Source organism: Neovison vison, chromosome 11 (assembly GCF_020171115.1).
Source record: "Neovison vison isolate M4711 chromosome 11, ASM_NN_V1, whole genome shotgun sequence".
NCBI lineage: Eukaryota > Metazoa > Chordata > Mammalia > Carnivora > Mustelidae > Neogale > Neogale vison.
Window position 1 is genome coordinate 23,998,718 of NC_058101.1, and position 23,903 is coordinate 24,022,620.

Here is a 23,903-nt window from a genome sequence, read left to right on the forward strand (position 1 = left end):
AAATTAAAAAAAAAGAAACTAAGACAAGAGCCCCTGAATGAATAAGCATATTAGTTATCAATTATGGTGTGATGAAATAGCCCGAACTCTAGCAGCTTAATACAACAAATATTTATTATCTCAAAGTTTCTGGGGGTCAGAAGTTTGTGAGTGGCTTAGCCAGGTGGCTGTGGCTCGAAATACCTAATAAGCATTTACCATTAACACATCAGCTGGGGCTGCAGAATCTGCTTCCAACATGGCTCACTCACATGACTGCTTTCAGGAGGCCTCAGCTTCCCACCATTTGAGCTTTTCAATAGGGCTGTTTTATGGAATGAATTGTGTCTTCCCAAAATTCATATGTTGAGACCCTAACCCCAAATGTGACTATATTTGGAAATATCATGTTTATGAAGGTAGTTAAGGTTAAATGGAGTCATAAAGTTCGGTTTCTAATCCAAAAGGACTGGTGTCCTTCTAAGATGAGTAAGGGACATGAGAGCGTTCTCTCCATGCCAACTCCCCAGTCTTTCTCTGTGCACAGAGGAAAGTTCATGTGTTAATACAGCAAGAAGGTGGCCACCTGCAAGCCAGGTGTCTCACTAGAAACTAACCCTGCCTGGTACCTTGATCTGGGACTTGCAGTCTCCAGAACTATGAGAAAATAAAATTCGATTTAAGCCACCCAGTCTTATATTCTGCTGTGGCAGCACAAGCAGACAGACTAACATGGGCTGCTTGAGCATCTTTACAGCATGGCAGCTAGTTTTCCCCAGAGCAAGAGATGAAAGAGATTGAGAGAAAAAACTGGTAGCAATGCCTATTCTGACTTAGTCTCAGAAATCAAGAGGTATCACTTCCATCATGTTTTCAGTTTATTAGAATTGAGACACTGGGTCCAGCCTACTCCCTAGGAGTGGGATGAAACTTCACTTCTCCAAAAAGGAGTGTGAATTTATGGATTTTTTTTTAAATTTATTTGACAGAGATCACAAGTAGGCAGAGAAGCAGGCAGAGAGAGAGGACTGAGTAGGTTCCCTGCCATGTGGAGAGCCCGAGCTGAAGGCAGAGGCTTCAACCCACTGAGCCATCCAGGCACCCTGAATTTGTGGATTATTTAAAAACCTTCATAATAGGTTAAAAAAGATTAGATATTGTTGAGTACCTGAAGGCCATTCTACAATCATTGTCACAGGGAGGTAGAAAATGATTGAGTTGTTGGAGGGTAAAGTAGTGGGCTACTAAAGTGGTGGGAGAATTGTGGGGAAGTCTCAGAAAGGAAAGTAATGTAGAAAGGATCCTTAAATTCTATGTATAAAATCCATCCAAGTCTTGGTCAGTTAAACTCCATATGTACATAGGATGCCCTGAGGAGCCTGTAAAAAGTCACCACTGGAAGGTGAAAGAACCGAACAGATCTGAGGTTCTAGCTGCTGACCATTTCAGTTGAAATAGTTTGGTGTTTGAGCCCAGCCAAGTTAATTGCCCGAAAGTATAAAAATTGGCACATTTACGAGGACCAACACAACAGAATCATGAATCTCTGTCATCCTCAATGTCTAGTATACAAAATCATTAGACAAACAAAAAGAAGAGATGAAAATATGATCTATATTAAAAAGTGGAGCAATCAATAGAAACATCCTAAGATTATCCAGATATTGAGGTTAACAAAGAATTTAAAATAGCTATTGTAAATATCTTTAAGGAATTAAAGGAAAATGAATTAACAGAGAAGCTTAGCAGAGAAATAGAGTAATAAAATACTGAAGTGGAAGTTTTAGAACTGAGAAGATTAACAAGTGTAATAAAAAATTCATTGAACAGGCTTCACAGCAAAACAGAGTTAGCAGAAGAGTAGGTAACCTTGAAGATGCATCAGTAGAAAGTGTCCATTTGAAGAATAGAGAAAAAATATTCAAGAAAAGTGAATAGAAATTTAATGAACGGAGGAGACATTATTAAATGGGTTAACATATGACCTGGAATCCTAGAAAGTGAAGAAAGACAGAGGGCTAAAAAAATAGAAAGAAATAATGCAAAAAATTGTTTAAATTTTAAGAGAATACAAACTTAAAGAGGATTACTATTAGAAATAAAGGGGAGGATTTCATAATGATAGGAGAAATTCATCTAGAAGATATTACAAATATAGCTGTGTATTTGCCTAATAATTAGGCTTCTAAAATACAAAGCAAATCCACAGTCATAATTTGAGATTTTAACACCTCTCCTCTTAGTAATTGATAGAACAACTAAGTATAAAAATTGCTAACGAAATAGAAAATTTGAACAAATCTGTCAACCGTCTTTTGATTTTTAGAGAAATATACCCATCGGTGGCAGAATACACACTTTTTTCAAGCATTCACAAAAATACATCATATACTGAGTTATAAAACAAGTCAATACATTTCAAAAAAACCAAAATCTTAACAAAGTATGTTCTCTAACCAAAGAGAATTAAATTATAGATTATTAATAAGCTATCTAGGAAAGTTCAAATCATTTGAAAATAAAGCAGTATCCTTCCAAATAATTAAAATGTCAGTAAAAAATTATAAAAGAGAAATATTTTTAATTGAATGATAAAGTTACAATATACCAAGATTTGTAAGGTACAGCTAAAGAATTTGTAAAAGGGAAATATATAGCTATAAATGTTTATATTAGAAAAGAAATGTTCATAGTCAGTGATTAAGCTTCCATCTTAAAGTAGAAAAAAAAAAAAAAGATGAGCGACATACAATAGAGAAGACCCTCGGTAAAATGTTTGTATCACCTGTCAAGAGTTCCCCTTTTACATTGCTACTATTGTATTTTTGTGCCTTCTCACTTTTTGTTTTTTGATCAGTCTTGGTTAAGTGTTTATCAATTTCTTTAATCTTCTCTAAGAATCAGTATTTCTCATTGTTAATACTATTCTATATTCACTTTTAATTGCATCATTTTCTACTTTCAGTCTTTTTATCTTCATTTTGATTTTTTTTTGCCATTTATCTTGATTTTCTGAAAATTTCCAGCTTCCTTGGTTGAATTCTTAATATTTAAACCTTTTTTGTTTTATATAAATATCAAATTATGGGTGTGAAATTTCTTTTATGAACTGCTTTAGTTGCATATGTAGTTGCATTATTGTTATCATTCAATTCCTAATGCCTTTTTTTTTATTTTTAGAAATAAGATTTTATTATATGATGTTACTTTTTTTTTTCAGATTTTTTTTTCAATTTATTTATTTTCAGAAAAACATTATTCATTATTTTTTCACCACACCCAGTGCTCCATGGAAGCCGTGCCCTCTATAATACCCACCACCTGGTAACCCAGTCTCCCACCCCCCGCCACTTCAAACCCCTCAGATTGTTTTTCAGAGTCCATAGACTCTCATGGTTCACCTCCCCTTCCAATTTACCCAAATTCCCTACTCCTCTCTAATGCCCCTTGTCCTCCATGCTATTTGTTATGCTCCACAAATAAGTGAAACCATATGATAATTGACTCTCTCTGCTTGACTTATTTCACTCAGCATAATCTCTTCTAGTCCCGTCCATGTTGCTACAAAAGTTGGGTATTCATCCTTTCTGATGGAGGCATAATACTCCATAGTGTATATGGACCACATCTTCCTTATCCATTCATCCGTTGAAGGGCATCTGGGTTCTTTCCATAGTTTGGCGACTGTGGCCATTGCTGCTATAAACATTGGGGTACAGATGGCCCTTCTTTTCACGACATCTGTGTCTTTGGGGTAAATACCCAGGAGTGCAATTGCAGGGTCATAGGGAAGCTCTATTTTTAATTTCTTGAGGAATCTCCACACTGTTCTCCAAAGAGGCTGCACCGACTTGCATTCCCACCAACAGTGTAAGAGGGTTCCCCTTTCTCCACATCCTCTCCAACACATGTTGTTTCCTGTTTTGTTAATTTTGGCCATTCTAACTGGTGTAAGGTGATAATCTCAATGTGGTTTTAATTTGAATCTCCCTGAGGGCTAATGATGATGAGCATTTTTTCATGTGTCTGATAGCCATTTGTATGTCTTGATTGGAGAAGTGTCTGTTCATATCTTCTGCCCATTTTTTGATGTGTTTGCCTAATGCTTTTTAATTCCCATTGTGATTTTTTTCTCTGACCTATGAGTTATTTAGAAAGTGTTTTCTTAAATTCCAAATATGTGATGATCTCCTAGTTATCATTTTCTTAATGATTTCTGTCTCTGGTCACTGTGCTCAAATCTGTGAGCCTTTATTCAATTTCTCAGCATCTTGGCCTCTTGCAGAACTGGTAGTGGATCCAAGGGGAATAGCCCCAAACATAGAATTCCTCTCTGGGTCTCTTTCTCATCTAAGATCTTCTCCTGATAATTCTCTTCACTGCCTTGTTGATTCTTGCGTTTTACTAGATGTTCTCAGCAAAAGGTTTGATTCAAATTATGTAGTCTGTCATTACCAAGTGCAGAACGTCTACTGGTACTGATTTTTTATTGTGAGACACATAGAAAGAAAAGGGATTGGAAGATCTCATGGATAGAGAGACCAGTAAAAGACAAATAGTGGCTAGAAAAACAAAACTTTGACCAAAGAATAGAATGAAGAGGAGAAATAAGGCTATGCTTATATCTGTAATTGTTGCATGACAAAGCACCGCAGACTTGGTGGCTGGGCTCAGCCAAAGCTGGGGGTCTCATTTAAAGGTACAGCAGAGAAACGATCCACTTCTAAGTTTGCATACATGATATTTGGCAGAATTTAGTTCTTTTGGGGCTATTTGACTTAAGGACCTCTATTTCTAGCATTGTGGGTTATGCATAGTCACATAGTTCTCTCCATAGAGCACCTCACAGTATGGCAACTTGCTTTATCAAAGCCAGCCAGTGGGACGCCTGGGTGGCGCAGTTGGTTGGACGACTGCCTCCGGCTCAGGGCGTGATCCTGGAGTCCCGGGATCGAGTCCCACATCAGGCTCCCAGCTCCATGGGGAGTCTGCTTCGCTCTCTGACCTTCTCCTCGCTCATTCTCTCTCTCACTGTCTCTCTCTCTCAAATAAATAAAATAAAATCTTTAAAAAAAAAAAAGAAGACGTAAACTTTAAAAAAAAAAAAAAAAAAGCCAGCCAGTGAGAAGAGTGCTGGCAAGATGGAGTTATAATGTTATGGAGTACAAGCACAGAAAGAACATTTCTTCGTCTTTGCCATGTTCTTTTGGTGAGAATTATGTCACAGTTCCCACCCATAATCAAGGAGAGGGGGCTGTAGAAGGATTTGAATACCAGAATGTGGAGATCATTCAGGGTCATCAAATACTTTGCCACAGTATTCCTTCCTGTATAAAAAGTTCTCTCTTCTTCTGGAAATACCAAAGAAAATGGGCAGCAGACCAGAAAGAAAAGAATTAATATACTACAACTTTCGGAAAAGAAGCAAATTAAATATCAAAGTCTAATTTACAAGGAAAACAAGGTTAACTTTTAAGAAAGAAACTGTAATTAGAATTTAAAATATGGAAAAGTCCTAGCTTCTTCTAACGTTTAGCCTGGGAGTGAGAGTCCCTTGAAGCTATATAGTTGAAAAGAGAAGCGTGTTCACCAGGAGGTCTTAAAGGCCTATATAGAAAAACAAAACAGTATTTGTGCATGGTGTGAATTCGTTTGCCTTCTGTAATCATCAGAGAATTTTCCATGATTTATGAGTTTACTTCATTAATATTTGATATATGTGTTCCAAATTGATTTTTTCTTAAGCATCTCAGGATAATTTTGAGGGTAGAGGATGTATCCTATTTATTGAAGTATGTAGTACTGCTAGTGCTGGGAAGTGAGGATAAAGTAGGTCACTTTGTTCTAGTCTTTGAAACTAATTGTCTACTTATCATAGAGCTCCTGAACAATTGCATTGTTGAAAATGCTATATGTCAATTTCACATACACATATTAAAATGTACAACTATGTTAATAGATTTTCTATTTTTTTAATAGGATCCAAATGAAGATACAGAATGGAATGAAATTTTAAGAGATTTTGGCATTCTTCCTCCAAAAGAAGAGCCAAAAGATGAAATTGAAGAAATGGTTTTACGTTTACAGAAAGAAGCAATGGGTACAGTTATGCATTTAGTGGGCTGGATAGAGATAATGATAGTGAAAGTGTATTTTATAAACTTAGAGGGAGAAAGAACATTAGAAATCCCACCCATAGTTTTAAAATTAGGGTGCTGACACATAAAAATTTTAATTGATCTCAAATGTCATAAGCTAGTTAGTAACAGAGCTGTAATGTCCTGGAATTTTAACCTAATGAGACTTTTCTCTGCCATATTCCTTCACCTCGTGATTATCTTCTATTTTGATCATGTGTGTAGTGTGTTTCATTGTCAAGATTTTCAAGTACTTGGGAAATCTAAATTTATGGTGTCTAATTGATGTTCACATCTACTTTAATGTAGGTCGGTAGTTCTGTGAATTTGGAGGGAAATTCATACTTTAAACAAAGCTGAAGCAGTCAGCTGGAAAGTAGATTTATATATTGGAGAACCTGCAACTTTAAAGATATTCTTTATCTCCATTTATCTATACATTGTATTTTCTAGCCATGTGACTATAAAGTAAAAACTGCTTTTTAAATAATTCAGTTATCTATAATTTATTTTGTTTTAGTTAAACCATATGAAAAGATGACTCTTGCACAGTTAAAGGAAGCTGAAGATGAATTTGATGAAGAAGATATGAGAGCTATTGAAATATATAGGTACAGTGATTTATTTGGGCAACTTAGTTTTTGAATGGAAAAGTATAAGAAAAAAACAAAAAAAATCTGATTTTTCCTATGGAATAGATTTTTTAAAAGAACGAGTTTTTAAGAACATTTTAGTTTTTTTTTTCTTTTTAAGATTTATTCATTTATTTGAGAGAAAGAGAGAGGACGAGCAGGAGGGTCAGAGAAAGAGGGAGAAGCCGACTCTTCACTGACCAAGGGAGCCTGATTTGTAGGGGAAGTCTTGATCCAAAGACACCAGGATCATGACCCGAGCTGAAGGCAGATGCTTAACTGACTGAGCCATGCAGCTGCCCCAGGAACATTTTAGTTTTTAGTCCCTTTTTTTTTTTTTTTTTTTTTTTAAAGTAAGCCTTACACCCAACATGAGGCTTGAACTCACAACCCCAAGATCAAAAGTCACATGTTCTACCAACTGAACTGGTCAGGTGTCCTTTTAAGAACATTTTAAAATCAACTCACTATATAGAAGATGGAAATCTTTTTCTTGCATATTTTTGCCTTTGCTTAAGTAAAAAAAAAAAAAACAAAAAAAACTATCCAATGATATACAGTGGAACTTCATCAAGTTACATTTAAGTAAAGTGGAAAATAAGTAAAGTGAAAAATAAAAGACCAATAGGAGCCACAGTTTTCCATCTAAGATAATGTCTATCATATAATAAATAATGAAATGCCAGTCATAAATTCTTTCAGAAATTAGAACAGATATATATATTTTTTAACTTATCCTGAATGTCACAGAAAAATACCTCTTATGAATATAGGCACAAAATTTTTAAACAAAATATTAGCAAATTACATCCAGCAATTAAAAAAGAACAATGCATCCTGATCAAGTGGGATTAGCCCCAAGAATGCTTTGTTTTAGGGGTGCCTGGGTGCCTCAGTTGTTAAGTGTCTGCCTTTGGCATAGGTCATGATCCCAGGGTCCTGGGATCAAGCAGGGCATTGAGATCCCTGCTCAGCAGGGAGTCTGCTTTTCCCTCTCCCAATCCCCCTGCTTGTGTTCTCTTTCTCACTCTTTCTGTCAAATAAATAAATAAAATCTTTAAAAAAAAAAAAAAAGAATGGTTTGTTTTAACATGAAAATGAAAAACAACAACAACAACCCCAACAACAGTGAATTGGTTTAGAAGCAGGAATAGTCTGGTAGCAATGAGTGTACCTAGCTCTTTGCTCTTGTTTTATAAATGCTATTCTTTAATAACAGGAATCTTTGTTCCTTGGAGAACACTGTGTGAGTTGAGTAATTAAAATATGAGTCTGGAGCATCTTGTGGTACCAGAAAGTAAAGAAATGCTAAAGAAAACAAGCGTTTTAAATGTATAGGAGCCAAACTAAAGATCAGAAAATGGCCATATTGGAACAACTTGAACAACAAAATAAATACTTATAATACTGAATGACAAAATAAATATCCAGAATTCCCAAGTGACATAAATAACTTGATATGTGAAAAAATTCAGAGAAAGTAACCCCTCTTTCTCACTGAAAATTCCAGTGTAGTATTAGATTAGTGTTAGATGGAATGAGGAAAATAGAAAAATCATCGTCAAGGGCACCTGGGTGGCTTAGTTGGTTGAGTGTCTGCCTTTGGCTTAGGGCATGATTTTAGGGTCCAGGATTGAGTCCCACATCAGGCTCCCTGCTCAGTGGGGAGTCTGTTTCTCACTCTCTCTTTTTTTCTGCCCCTTCCCTCCCCTGCTCGTGTTCTTGCTCTCGCTCCCACTCTCAAAATCTTAAAAAAAACACACACACACACACAAAAACCCATCAGAGTACCAGAGTAATAATTCCCCATGGGCCAGGCCTGCTGACAGATGCTGAAATAAGTGGGGAAGTTTAAATAGAAGGATACTTTCATAATCTCAAAGTTTCTCCCCTAAAATATTTAGTAATTATAAGGGAGGAAGTAGTAAGTCTACAGTGTAGAGTGTTGGCAGAGCCCATTTTATGGAAGTGACCAAGGTTAACATCACTAGTAATATATACTGACATCAGATAACTCCAGATATGACACACTGAGGACGACACATTACCTATGTAGTGTCCTTGTCAATAATTCATAATCTCTGTCAAATTATAAAAATATATGAGAGAAACCCAAATTCGAGAGGCTTTTAAAAAAACAACTAAGCTGACATCAGGAAAGAAGGCAGAGTAGAAAGCTCCAGGAAGACATATGTCCACCGAGATAACTATTGTACTGCAGAAACGATCTCAAGCTACAGCTTTGGAAATCTGGAGTCTGTTCGAATACTTGCAGCTTCCAAGATAAAGTTTAGCTGGTAAGTTGTAGTTAGTATTGGTTGATTTCAGTCCTCAGTGTGGTATCAGCTACCCATCCCTCATCCCCACCCCCACGGTAGGCAACCCTGTTTGGACAGCAGCCTGTGTTTCTGGCACAGCTTGCTGGAGCCAGAGTGGACAATAAAGACTCTGCCCTCAATATCATTTGATGTTCTGATTATGAATTGTTGCTTTGGAATGTGGAGGTATAGGCACAAAGAGTGGTTGCCATGGTATCAAGTTTTACTGGCTCAGGTAGCTTCCAGAGGACTTAAAGGAGCCATATCTATTCACTTGTTTGTTTGTTTTTGGGCATTCAAGAACTACTCTATAAATGAGGGAATTTAGAAAGGCTTGGGGAAGATGAAAGCTCAGAAAGGACCAGAGATGACCTTAGTGCTTTTACATCAGGCTGATCCCTGGCACAGAGACACCATACAATAAAAAAATCATAGGAGGCAGGGGTCTGATTTCTAGAGTTACCACATTATAAGAATCCAGTGTTCTTTTCAACAACAACAAAAAATCACAAGACACACAAAGAAACAGAAAATTATGGCCCATTCAAGGAAGAAAATAAATTGATACAATGTATACCCGAAGAAGCCCAGATGTCAGACTTATTAGACAAAAGGACGTTAAACCAACTAAGTTAAAGTTGCTTAAAGAGTTAAAGGAAGACATGGACAAAGATAGGAAAGGGTCATATGAATAAAGTGAGAATAGCAATAAAGAGACAAATTATAAAACAGAATGAAAAAATATATTCTGACAATAAAAAGTACAATAAAAATTGAAGTGAGATATATATAAGGACTTCAAAAGCAGATTTGAACAAGCTGAAGAAAAAATCAGCGAATTTGAAGATAAGACAATTGAAATTATTGAGTCTGAGGAAGAGAAGGTAAAAGAATGAAGAAAAGTGAACAGAGCCTACTGTTCACTAATTGGCCTTACGATACACTGAGTGAGCCAATTTATAAGTGTGAGAATCTCAGCAGAAGAGAAAGGGCTAGAGAGCATATTTGAAGAAATAATGTCTGAAAGCTTCCCAAATTTGAGAAGAGACATAAGTCTGTTAAACCAAGATGCTCAATGAATTTTAGGTAGAAGAAACTCAGAGAGACCTACGAACAGATACGTCATAATCAGCTATGAAAAAATAAAAAGAGAAACTTGAAATCAGTGAGAGAGAAGCGACTTGTCACATATAAGAAACCGTTAATAAAACTGTCAGTGTCCCTGGGGCTAATAATACATTATATGTTTATAGAAAAATTAAAAAATTATAAAAATAAAAACAAAAAACTGTCAGTGTCTCATCGGGCGCCTGGGTGGCTCAGTGGGTTAAGCCGCTGCCTTCGGCTCAGGTCATGATCTCAGGGTCCTGGGATAGAGTCCCGCATCGGGCTCTCTGCTCAGTGGGGAGCCTGCTTCCTCCTCTCTCTCTCTGCCTGCCTCTCTGCCTACTTGTAATCTCTCTCTGTCAAATAAATAAATAAAATCTTAAAAAAAAAAAAAAAGAAATCTTGGAGGCCAGAAGTCAGCCAGTTGATATATTGTAAGTGCTGCAAAACAACACCACACACAACTGTCAACTGAGAATTCTTCATTTGGCAAAACTATGCTATAAGAATGAAGGAGAGGGGGCGCCTTGGTGGGTCAGTGGGTAAAGGCCTCTGCCTTCGGCTCAGGTCATGACCCCAGGGTCCTCGGATTGAGGCCCGCATGGGGGGGTGTCTCTGCTCAGCAGGGAGCCTGCTTCCTCCTCTCTCTCTGCCTGCTTCTCTGTCTGCTTGTGATCTCTGTCTGTCAAATAAAATCTTTAAAAAAAATTTGTTACTCTTAGAATTGCCCCAAAGAATTAGCTAAAGGAGTCCTGCAGGCTGAAATTAAAGGGCATTAGACAGTAACTCAAAGCCTTCTGAAGAAGTAAGTAGCATAGGTAAAGGTAACTACACAAGTAAATATAAAAGAATTACTCAACTTTGGTTCTTAACTCTATTTTTACCTGTATGATTTAAAAGGTAAATATATAAAACAACAGCTGTAAGTTGATGTTAATGGACAGACAGTATATAACAATGTAGGTTGTAACAATAATAGTATAAAAGGGGAAGGATGAAGTATATACCAGCAGAGTGTTTGTGTGATACTGAAATTAAGTTGGTATTATTCACAGTAGGTTGTTATATTAATTTTAATCTTTAAAGTAACCACAAAGAAAAAACTAAAAGAATAAAGAACAGAAAAGAAGCAAATTAAAATGGCACATTATAAAAATCAACTAAATACAAAAAGACACAGTGAAGGGAGAATTAAGCGGGAAAGTCACATAAAGGAACACAAAAAAGAGTTAAATGGCAGAAGTTAGTCTGAAAGAGGGATCTTCATGGGTGGGGGCAGCCTAATTCCTTATCTGGTTGTTTTGCTTGTAGCTGTGTCATACTGCTGGCAGTATGTTTTTCAAGATGTATATCTTTTGACATGGGTGCCTCAGCAATCAAGAGCTTAATGTCAGGCACTTATACGAAAATTAAAAAGTGTCACGTCAGGCACTTAACATTGCATAGTTTAAGTGTATTTTAAATTAGTCCAGCTGATCTCCAATTAAGAGCAGAAGCTGGCAAAATGCATACAAAGAAACATAATCCATGTTCTGAAAACCAAAGATGTCTTGAGAAAGAACAAAGTTGGAGGACTCAAACTTCCTGATTTTAAAACTTACTTCAAAGTGACAGTAATCTAAATAACATAGCAATGACCTAAGGCTAGACATACGGACCAACAAAATAGAATAGGAAACCTAGAAAGAAACCTCCCTATATACAGTCAAATGATTTTCAACAAGGTGCCAAGACCATTTGATCTTTTCAACAAATGGTGCTGAGAAAACTGGATTTCCACATGTAGAAGAGCAAAATTGGACTCCTACCGTGTACCATAAACAAAAAATAAAGTGGATCAAAGACCTAAAAGACCTAAATATAAGAATTGCATTTAAAAGATTCTAAATGTAAGAATTAAAACTACAAAATTCTTTGAAGAAAACATGGAAGGGGAGTAGTGTCCATGACATTGGATTTGGCAATGATTTCTTGGAAATGACACCAAAAGCACAGGCAACAAAAGAAAAAATAGATAAACTGGACTTTATCAAAGTTTAAAACTTCTGTGCAAAGGACACTGTCAAGAGAGTGAAAAGATAACCCACAGAATGGGAGAAAGAATTTGCAAATTATATATAGGATATGGGATTACTAACCAGAATATATAAAGAATTCCTAGAACTCAACAACAAAGGAAAATAACCCAATTTAAAAACATGCAAAGGACTCGAATAGACATTTCTCCAAAGCCGAAATACAAATGGAAAATAAGTATATGAAAAGATGATCAACTTAGTTAGTCATTAGGGAAATGCATATCAAAACCATGAGATTCCACTTCATTCTCACTAGGGTGCTTATGATAAAGAATACAATAAGAGTTGGTGAGCATGTGGAGAAACTGGAACCCTCAGAAATTGCTGGTGGGAATATAAAATGGTGCACTGCTTTGAAAAACAGTCTGGAATTTCTTCAAATGTTAAACATGGAATTATCATATGATCCAGAAATTACTCTGAGGTAGATATATATACAAAACATGTACATGTACATGAATGTTCACAGCAGCATTATTTGTAATAGTCAAAAAAAATACAAAGAGGGGCGCCTGGGTGGCTCAGTGGGTTAAGCCGCTGCCTTCGGCTCGGGTCATGATCTCAGGGTCCTGGGATCGAGTCCCGCATCGGGCTCTCTGCTCGGCAGGGAGCCTGCCTCCTCCTCTCTCTCTCTCTGCCTGCCTCTCTGCCTACTTGTGATCTCTCTCTGTCAAATGGATAAATAAAATCTTTAAAAAAAAAAAATACAAAGAATGTGAATGTCCATCAACTAACTGGGTAGTAGATAAAGTGTGGTGTACCTGTACAATGGAATTTTATTTAGCCAGGCAAAGGATTGTGATACTGACACGTGCTACAGGATTGAACCTTGAGAATACTATGCTAAGTGAAAGTAACCAGTGACAGAAGGCCACATTTTTATATGATTCCATTTATGCAAAATGTCCCAGGATTGGAAAATCCATAGAGACAGAAAGTAGATTATCAATTACTAAGGCCTATGATGGGGGAATAGGGAATAACTACAGATTAGATTTTGGGGGGTTAGTAAAAATATTCTAGAATCAGATAGTGGTGATGGATGCACAACTTTCTGAATATTTTAAAAATCACTGAATTGGGGGCGCCAGGGTGGCTCAGTCCGTTGCGTGTCTGACTCTTGACTTTGGCTCAGATCATAGTCTTAGGGTCGTGAGTTGGGAGCCCAACCTCGGGGTCTGCTCTGTGTTCAGCAGGGAATCTGCTTCTCCAGCACCCTCTCCCTCTGTCCCTTCCCCTGCTCCCATTTTCTCTCTCTCTTTCTCTCTTTAAAATCAATCGCTCAAAAATTTTTAAAAAGTCACTGACCTAAACTATAAATAGTTGAATTTTATTGCTAGGAAGAAGGATGGATGGAAAGGAATCTGTAGATTAAATGAGACTTAAGAGATATAACAACCACTTTTATAAATCTAATTTGGATCCACATTTGAATAAACAAACTTTTAAAAATGGATACAGTACTCAGTACCACTGAACACTTGGAAATGGTTAAATGGTAAGTTTTATGGCTATTTTATGTGTTTTAGAATAGGATTATTTGAATAATATCTGAATATATTAAGGAATTGTTTTAGGTATGATTGTGCCATGTGAATTAAATTTTTAAAAGTATCCTCATCTTTTGGAGATATGTAATGAAATATTTTCAGATGAAATTACATGATGTCTTACATTTGTTTTAGAATAGTTGTTGAGGTGGGAAGTTAATGGGGGTGGAGATGCAAGAGGATAGGCCATGCATACATCTGGGAACTCTTTATCTTTGTGTATGTTAGTAGTGTCCATGTTATAAAGTTTAAAAGTGCTCATTCCTGAGGCCAGCATCAAGAGGTATATTCAGTAAATTTGGGTTGGATCTTAGGAATATGCCCATCTGCTGTGCCTAAGTGATTCTCATATAGGATGTCCACATGTCTTAACTTGAAAAGCATTGCTTTAGACCAGTCTCACTTGTAAAACATAGATGCTAAAACCTTAAATACCATATTGGCAAATAAAACAGTATATTAAAATAGTCACCTAGAATGAATAATTAGTTTGTTCAAAGAATGCAAAGATTGTTCAAGGATAGCAATTGTACTGATATAATCATTTGTGTCAGCAGCATTTATTGAGATGATTAATGCTGTTGTAACAGACAACTACAGGATCTCAATGGTTTTAGGCAGGACAGTTCCTCACCCACAGGTCGTGCGTGTCCTGTAATTCTCCCGAGCAGCTCTCCTTTGGGTAATGACTAGGGATCTGGGCTGTTTTCATTAGGTTCTCTTCATCAGGTCAGAATCCTTTCCCTCCAGGCTTGGGGACTAGGGAGATAATGTGAGTGACAGCACAGGACATTTCAGAGGTGAGTCACAGAAATGCACATATCACTTTCACTCCTGTTGGCCATAATCCAAGCTCCTAACCTAATCTAATTGCAAGGGAAGCTGGCCAATGTAGTCTTCCCATGAGCGCTGGAAGAGGAAGCTATACCAGTGACCACCCAGCCAATCTCTGCCCTAGAGATTAAAGAGAGATACTCTGTGTGGAAGTTCTCCCACTGCCATATTCCATATCAAAAGTCCAACTCTAATTGCCACCAACTTTGGTATTACTTTCGTATCTCTGTTGTCACTTCAAAGGAAAAAGGAACATGTAACCTTTCAAAAGTTATTAACAAGGGAAAATTCTGTAGTCATCCTGATACTGGTGATTTAAAGTAAATTCCTTATTATAGCCAAAACAACAGAAAAATTTTAGGCCTTTTATTTTTTTAAGATTTATTTATTTATTTATTTATTTGAGAGAGAGAGAAAGAGAGAGAGAGAGCGAGCAAGCAGGGGAGGAGGAGAAGAAGCAGGCTCCTTGCTGAGCAGGGAGCCTGATGTGGGGCTCCATTTCAGGTCCCTGAGATCATGATCTGAGCCAAAAGCAAACGTTTAACCAACTGAGCCACCTAGGTGCCCCTTAAGAATTTTTTTTTTTAAGATTTATTTATTTATTTATTTGACAGACAGAGATCACAAGTAGGCAGAGGCAGGCAGAGAGAGAGAGGGAAGCAGGCTCCCCGCTTGAGCAGAGAGAGCCCAATGCGGCACTCGATCCCCTGAGGTCATGACCCGAGCCAAAGGCAGAGGCCTTAACCCACTGAGCCACCCAGGTGCCCCAACCCTTAAGAATTTTTTTAAAGCAGTTTTATATTCACAGCAAAGCTGAGTGGAAGATACAGAGATTTCCATTATACCTCCTGCCCCAGCACATACATAGTCTCCCCCATTGTCAGCATCTCCCACGAGAGTGATAGATGTACTATTACTGATGATCCCGCATTGATACATCACAGTCACCCAAAGTCCAAAGTGTACATTACAGTTCATCCTTAGTGTTGTGTTTTCTATGAGCTTGGACAAATGCAGGACATGTACCCATCATTATGGTATCATACAAAGTATTTTCACTGCCTGGAAAATGTTTATGTCTGCCCATTTGCCAGCCTCCCTACCTCCTGCCAATCCCTGGCAACCACTGATCTCTTTACTGTCTCTGTAGTCTTGCCTTTTCCAGATCGCCATATCGCTGGGGTCATACACATGTAGCCTTCTCAGATTGGCTTCTTTCACTTAGTAATATGCATTTAAGGTTCTTCTGTGTCTTTTCATGGCTTGATAGCTCATTTCTTTTTAATACTGACTAATACTACATTATCTGGATGTACCACAGTGTATCCATTCACTTGCTGAAGAATATCTTGATTGCTTCCAAATTTTGGCAATGATAAACGTTAGAGCTACTATAAACACCTGCGTGCGTATTTTTGTGTACACATAGTTTTCACTCCTTTGCGTAAATACCAAGGAGTGTGATAGCTGGATGATATGGTATGAGTATGTTTAATTATATAAGAAACCTCCTACTGTCTTCCAAAAGGTATACATTTTATATTCCCACTGCAATGAATGAGAGTTCCTGTTATCCCACATCCTCTCAATTTTTCGGTGTCAGTGTTCCTGATTTTGGGCCTAATAATAGTTACATAGCTGTCTCTTACTATTTCAGTTTACGTTTCCCTGATGACACAGATGTAGAGCAATCTTTTCATACCATTATTTGTCATCAACATATTCTTTGGTGAGTTGTCTGTTAAGGTCTTTGGTCCATTTTCAAAGCACGTTGTTTGCTTTCTTAATGTTGAGGTTTTAGAGTGGCTTTCTGATCCCCAGTGTAGGCTGACAGTAGGACACATTGAAACAGTAGTTCCAGATTCCCCCAGTTTCTGGATCGCAAGCAGAGAAAGCTATCCCCCGGCAGACCAGTTTTCAGTGTTGTTTTGGGAGTCATTCCTGGTAGCTCAGCCTAGAATCTTCATTTTTACACCTCGTGGATAAAGCGCTTAATCCCCCAGATTAAGCCTGTTTAAAATGGCTGGAGGGCTTTCTGGTTTTGTGACTGAATCCCAACTGATAATGATTGCTAGGTGAAAAATGCTGGCCATTGAACACTACGTCCCTTTCTGATGACAAAAACAACCTGGGTGTTTGTGAATATCCCTACCCAATCCACTGAAATAACAAAGAAAAATGAGGAGAAGGTGCAGGAGTAGAGGAGGAAGAGAAGTAGCTGACAGTCACACTATTAAGTAGGGTGTGGTCCCATCCCTGGAAAGAAAGCTTTTTGAAATTTTTGGTAGATCTAGCCAGTGAGATCAAATTGGAGGAATTAATGGGAGTGATGCTAAATACTCATAGTGAACAAAATAGGGCTCCCAAGAGATTTTTGGAGTAACCGTAAATTCTGAATATCTGGGTCAATAGAGAGAAAATTGAAGGACCTCAGTTTGAAAGTTGTGAAAAGGCCCTAGTTTGTATTCCTATTCTTGGCATTCTCCTCTAGGCTTCATTTTGCTTGGCTTACTCATTATGTAAAGTGAGTGGTTTTACCTGACATGTTTCTAATACGTGAAATAAGGACAGAGTGTTCTAAAATATACCCGGGATTTTGTATTTATTCAGGTATGGTCATGCCAATGGAACAGGAAATAATTGCCATTGCAAGGATAGGTTATTACTCAGTTCTCAAGAACAGCACCAGAGCTGGCTAAGAGGCAGGAGTGAGGTGATAGTATGGACACAGCACTTCGCTGTGATTTCCGTGGAAAAGGCAAGCCACACAGGCTGAGCAGATTTAGGATTGGCTAGTCTGTATAATTTTGTGAGGCTCTGGGCTGTAGGAGCTGTCCCCAGTTGTCTGACTCTTGGCACAGGCATGCTTAGGGAATAGAAATAGTGACTCAGGCCAATAAAGGAGGCGGTTGAGGGATTGGGCTCTGGATTGGTTGGTTTGCTTTTAAGCAATGTGTTCTGCAGTGGTTACTTGCTATCTTTAGAAATTACCTAGTCCTGGGAGAGGCAGTCCCTCCAGGATCAGCAAGGTCCCAGATGCCAGAGCATCAGTACAGAAAATAAGAAAATGGGGGAACTGGCTGGCTCAGTCAGTAGAGCACATGACTCTTGATCCTGGGATTGTGAGTTTGAGCTTCATGTTGGGCATAGAGGTTACTTAAAAAAATTTTTTTAATTATGCAGAAAATAAGAAAATATAGTTAATACACAGAGAAAGAATGGAGCATGTACTCCCAGATAACTTAGAGATATAGAATCAGTAACTTTTCAGAAATTTGTGGATGTGTCAGAAACCATTTGAATGTGCTTCGTAAATCCAGGCATTCAACAAAATCAAAACATACAAATTTTTAAAAAAAATTTTATTTATTTATTTGACAGAGAAAGAGAGCACAAGTAGGCGAAGCAGCAGGCAGAGGGAGAGGGAGAAGCAGGCTCCCCACCGAGCAGGGAGACTGAAGTGGGGCTCGATTCCAGTACTCTGGGATCATGACCTGAGCAGAAGGCAGATGCTTAACCCACTGAGCCAAGCAGGTGCCCCAAACATGCAAATTTTGACAGTTGTTTAACAAAGTTTCCAAGTTCTCTATGGATGGCAAATTTCTCTAGGTAACACGTACTGAATGCTCTATGTGTGCTTGGCTCCATTGTAAGACATCTACATGGAATATCTCATTTAATCCCCAACAATCTTATGCAAGTACGTATTAATATTATTTCCATTCACAGTTGGGGAACTGAAGTTTAGAGAGATTAAATAACTTGAGTTCATGCTACTCCCAAGTGGGAGCTGGCATTTAAACTCAGTTTAGTCTCACCTTAGAGTAATCACTCTTCCCTATTATTTCTCTTCCTGCAATAAAAGTATAACAAGTAATTATACATATTTACAAAGCTTTTGGACTGAAGGTCAGTTTAGCATGATAGTTAAGAGCATGTAAACAGGGTAATAATAGTACTAAATTGATAAATTAATAAATTAGTTAATGTAATGCGCTTAAAACAGTGCTTGGCAACATAGTAAGCACTCAATAAATGTCAGCTATTATTAATGTATATTCCTTAGTAAGTGTTTAACCTGTGTATGAGAATTTGTTGGCTCAATGTTTAAATAAACTCTCTATAGCTATGATTAAGACCTAGTCTTAAATAAAAATAAATTTAAAAGGCAATAGCTAACTCTTTATTCTTTGCAATACCTGTAACACAAATGCCCATATGAAAAGAGAAATTGGGGGGTGCCTGGGTGGCTCAGTCGGTTAAGTGTCTGCCTTCAGCTCATGTCATGATCCCAGCGTTCTGGGATGAGCCCTTGTCTGGCTCCCTGCTCAGTGGGGAGCTTGCTTTTCCACCTCCTTCTGCCTCTCCCTGCAGCTTGTGTGGTCTCTCTCTCTCAAATAAATAAATAAAATATCTTTAAAAAGGGAAAAAAAAAGAAAAATTGGTATTATAATACCACTAATAGTTATTCTACCATTCTTTAAAAGTGTTTGATAGGTACTAGCATCACATTCATTGCCCTAAATTGTTACTATATCTAGGGATGGCCTGAAGACTATAATGATTTTCTTTTTCCATTTCATTTTTTTAATCAGAGAAAAGCGGTTACAGGACTGGAAAGCTCTTAGGAAAAAACAAAAATTTGGGGAATTAAGAGAAATTTCTGGAAATCAGTACGTGAATGAAGTCACAAATGCAGAAAAAGATGTATCAGTTATAATTCATTTATACAGATCAAGGTAATTACCATAACATTTTTGCAAAATATTAATATACTAGGAGTATTTTAAGATATTTATGTCTGGTTTTGAGATTTTATAAAGCATATAACAAAGCCTATTCAAGAAAAGAAAGCATATATAATATTAAAAAACAGAATCTAACCAAGTAAATTTGAATCAGAGAAAATGATTTCATTAAGTGATTAATGAATCAGGCAGCATCCTATCTAGCAGGTGGAGGGGAATTGCAAGGAGTTGTACAAAATGGAAGGTTTTTATAGCAAGGAGGGTGGGACAGGAAGTTATTAGTAAAAGAAAAGAAAGGATTATTTCAGGCAAAGTGACTTTCTCTTAGGGGGAACAGGAGGGGTTTTTAATTAGATGGATCACCTCATGTTCCTTTGGGGAACGGAGAGCTCATGTAACAGATTACCTCATTTGGTACTGACCAGAAAATTCCAGACATCACTCCTGGAGAGGTTGAAACTGTAATTAAGTCTTTGCTATCCTGGGGGCAAGTGATTCCACCTTGGGCCTGTGGCTTTCTTTTTAACATAAACATACATGTATGTAGGGAGTAATGGGCTTCAGGGATTTAGGTATTTTATTATGTTTTCATGTCTAATTTAAAGAACTTGTCACACTTTTTAGGAGAATAGCATTCTTTCAGGGCACCTGACTGGCTCAGTCAGAAGAGCGTTCAGCGCTTGATCTCAGGGTTGAGTTTGAGCCTCATGTTGGGTGTAGAGATTACTTAAATAAATCCACTTAAAAAAAAAAAGGAGAAAAATAACACTTTTAGGCAGTTATTTTTTTAAATTTATTATGGAAAATTTCAAACATACAGAAAAGTAGAAAGAATGATAAAAATGTACCCTAAAGGCCAACTGGATAGATTCAAAAATGAACATTTCCCCACTTTTGTATGTTTTTATTTATATGGAGGTGTGTGCATGTGTATTTTTTGCAGAATCAGTTCAAAGTAAATTATATACAGCATAAACCTTTCTTCCTGAGTACTTCAGCATGCATCTTCAAAATATAAGGGCATTTTTCTATAAAGCCGTAATGCTGTTTTCTCACCTAACAAATTACTAATAATTCCAAAATTAATAATTAATGAAGGATCCAGTCAAGGGTCATGCAGTGCATTTGGATATATCATGTCTTTTAAGTCTCTTTTAACGGAACAATTCCTTTGTACTCCCCTATGCTCCTAAATCAATTAATTTATAGTGCCTACTTGTACTAAGTATAACCCAAATGTCCCCTGACCTACCAGCCTAGTATACAGTAACTGGGTAGAGTGGACTTTCCCCAACTCTGTGCCACAGAGACACTGCTAGCTCCCAGAGTTTCACAGATCTCTCCAGCATTGGATCCCTGCTACTCTGCCTGTGCTCCAAGCCAGTCCAGGAACAGAGGCCACAGGAGTTTCCCCCATTGTTGTCATCTCATTCTTTGAAAAAAAAAAAAAATTCTTCTCTCTTCAGGTCCTCACAGAAACTCTGCACAGAGCAATTTATGCAAATTAGAGCCCTGCTGTTTACCAGCTTACCAGTTTCTCGCACAAATTTTGAGAGGACGACATGTCCCATTAAAGAAGACATTACTGTAATTGTAACTAAAATGCTTAGTAATTAATTTTTGAGTAGCTGAAAGCCTTAAAAAGAATCATTTCCCACTTTTCCCGTACCACTTAGCTGGTTAAACCAATTTGTAAATGATGCTGATTTTGGTTCCTTACCAGGAAGTATGAGGCACACTGACATTTACAATAGTGGGATCTCTGTGTGAGAAATGTTACATACTGAAGTGGTTCACTGAGTATTTTTTCTGGGACCCAGTATGATTAGCAGAATGGATGCTGGTTCTGAATGCCCGTACCACAGCATAAAATTTCTTACTTTGATGGTTATTTCTAGATAAATGATTAGATTGGACAAATAATTTTCAAAAATTCAATGAAGAGATTAAATGTGTTACAGTTTCAGCTAGGCTGTTTCAAACTCTCATTTCCTCTGATGGACTCAAAGAATAAGCATCTTTTAAATAATTTAAGTATCTGTGACCCTGGAAGATTTTTTGAGGTTCAATCAGTCTAAGATAGTTACATAAAATATTCATTTCTCTTGACATTAAGATAATGCATTAATGTGTTGGTATAAAACACCCATTTTAAGAAAATTAATCTATAATCAAATTAATAAAACAAAATAATTACTTGTGTGACAAATAGTCCTTAGAAAACTCCAGTTTTTTTTTTTTTTAAGATTTATTTATTTATCTGACAGAGACACAGGGAGAGGAACACAAATGGGGGAGTGGGAGAGGGAGAAGCAGGCCTCCCACTGAGCAGCAGCCCGATGTGGGGCTCCATCCCAGGACCCTGGGATCATGACCTGAGCTGAAGGCAGATGCCCAATGACTGAGCCACCCAGGCGCCCCAAATGTCTAGTTTTTAATAATGGATTGACTCGTAACTTTCCGTATTGTAGAGTATAACTGCTAAATATATTTGCATTTCTAGCTGCCTTCTTTTAAGCTTTTATTTATTTATTTGACAGATAGAGATCACAAGTAGGCAGAGAGGCAAGCAGAGAGAGGAGGAAAGGCAGGCAGAGAGAGCCCGAGTAGGGCTTGATCCCAAGACCCCGGGATCATGACCCCAGCTGAAAGCAGAGGCTTTAATCCACTGAGCCACCCAGGCACCCCTTCTAGCTGCCTTCTATAAATTTTACAGGAACAAAGTTGTTTGTTTGTTTAAGATTTTATTTATCTGAAAGAGAGTGTGTGTGAGAGAGCACAAGCAGGGGCGCTGCAGAGGGAGAGGGAGAAGCGGGCTCCCTGCTCAGTAGGGAGCCTGAGGCAGGGCTCCAATCCAGGACGCAGGATAGTGGGATCGTGACCTGAGCCCAACACAGAGGCTTAATGGACTAAGCCACTCAGGTACCCCAAGAATTTGTTTTTTAAGTAGGTTCCTATGTTCTGTAATTTTAATGTCTTTTTGCCATTAAATTTGCCATTAAAATTATAGAACTGGACCTACTGTTCATCCAAGTGAAGCCTCAGCTTGCCTGGTGTCCCCTAGGGGGATCTAATCACCCTGGGCCAGCAAGCTTAGTGGCTGAGCTTCAGGTCAGCCTTGACTGTTATTTTGTTCAGTCTTACACCTGTGTCCAAATTCCAGTTTTGGGTTTCTACATCATTCCTATGCCAAATGCATATTTTAAGCCTTGAATACCATAACTAGGCCCTAATCTCACATTCTCATGCAGAAGTCTCCCTTATACTTTACAGTTCTTCTGGGGTTAAATTCTGGCCCCTGAATGCTAGAGAGACCACAGAGAACCTTGAAAGCTACACTGAGGAGCCCAGACTTTATATTGAAGGCAGTGAGGAGCCATTGAAGGATTTTAAGCTTGAGGGCAGGGCAGTTGTTGTATGGTGAGAATTTCATGCTGAGCTCCCTTTGTCAGCGGGGCCAAGGATGAATTTGGGATACCAAGACTGGAAACAGACCACTTAGGACAATCTAATGAAGCTCAGATAAGAAAGGAAAGGAGGGGGCACCTGGGTGGCTCAGTGGGTTAAAGCTTCTGCCTTCAGCTCAGGTCATGATCCCAGGGTCCTGGGATTGAGCCTGCTCGCTTGGGCTCTCTGCTGGGCAGAGCCTGTTTCCTCCTCTCTCTGCCTGCTTGTGATCTCTGTTGGTCAAATAAATAAAATCTTAAAAAAAAAAAAAAAAAGGAAAGGAGAAAGGTAATGGTGAAAAAGAGGAGAGCTTAGGTATGAGATAAGGAAGTAGAAGCAACATGATTTGATTACCAATTAGATGTTGTAGAGAATAGAGATTTTTGGCCTCAGCGACAACCTAAGAAAATACAGAAGAAATGTATACTATATATGGATATATATTTTTTTCTTTGAGGGAGGAGGGGAGGTGATGTTCATCAATGTTGATATCAGAATGGTAAGATTGCACAGTGAATGTGTCTAGTATGAGAAGAGGATCCAGGACACAATCACAAAGAACATCTACATTTGAGTCATAGAAGAAGGAAGTCAAAGAAATAAAAAGGAAATTAATAGAAAGTGTTATCACAGCAGCTCTTCCTGCCCACAGGTCCTGTCCCTGTGCTTTAATAAAACTGCCTTTTTTTTGCACTGGGGAAAAAAAAAAGGTGTTATCACAAAAGCCAAAAAAAAAGGAAAACCTTTCAAGAAAGGAAAGGAATGGAGCATAGAGATTATTATTTTACTTTTTATTTTAGATTATTATTTTCCTTTTTTTTGGGCTATGAACAGGAGAGTAGTTATTTGAAGGAGACAGAGTTGTAAGAACTTTTAAAAAATTTAGTAACTTATATTTATAGAAAGTGGAGAAGATTGAAAGCAGTTAAAGAGATAGCAAAATAACAGAGAAAGGTCCCATGTGAAATGAGTATGAGATAAAGGATTGACTCTGAAATAGTTTGATAAGGCTGTGAGTGAGTAAGAGAGAAAAGAAATTAATTGAAGAATGGGTATTTTTGGAGTCTCATGAT

At 37.7% G+C, this 23,903-nt stretch overlaps 1 protein-coding gene across 1 annotated transcript in view; it reads left to right on the forward strand.

Moving 5' to 3' along the window:
• PDCL2 (phosducin like 2) overlaps positions 1-23,903 on the forward strand; it is a 28,930-nt gene that overhangs the window by 575 nt on the left and 4,452 nt on the right. Inside the window, exons 2-4 of the mRNA XM_044225930.1 lie at positions 5,959-6,079; positions 6,637-6,727; positions 19,231-19,374. Of these exons, the coding sequence (XP_044081865.1) occupies positions 5,959-6,079; positions 6,637-6,727; positions 19,231-19,374 (356 nt within the window). The remainder of the gene's footprint in view (positions 1-5,958; positions 6,080-6,636; positions 6,728-19,230; positions 19,375-23,903) is intronic.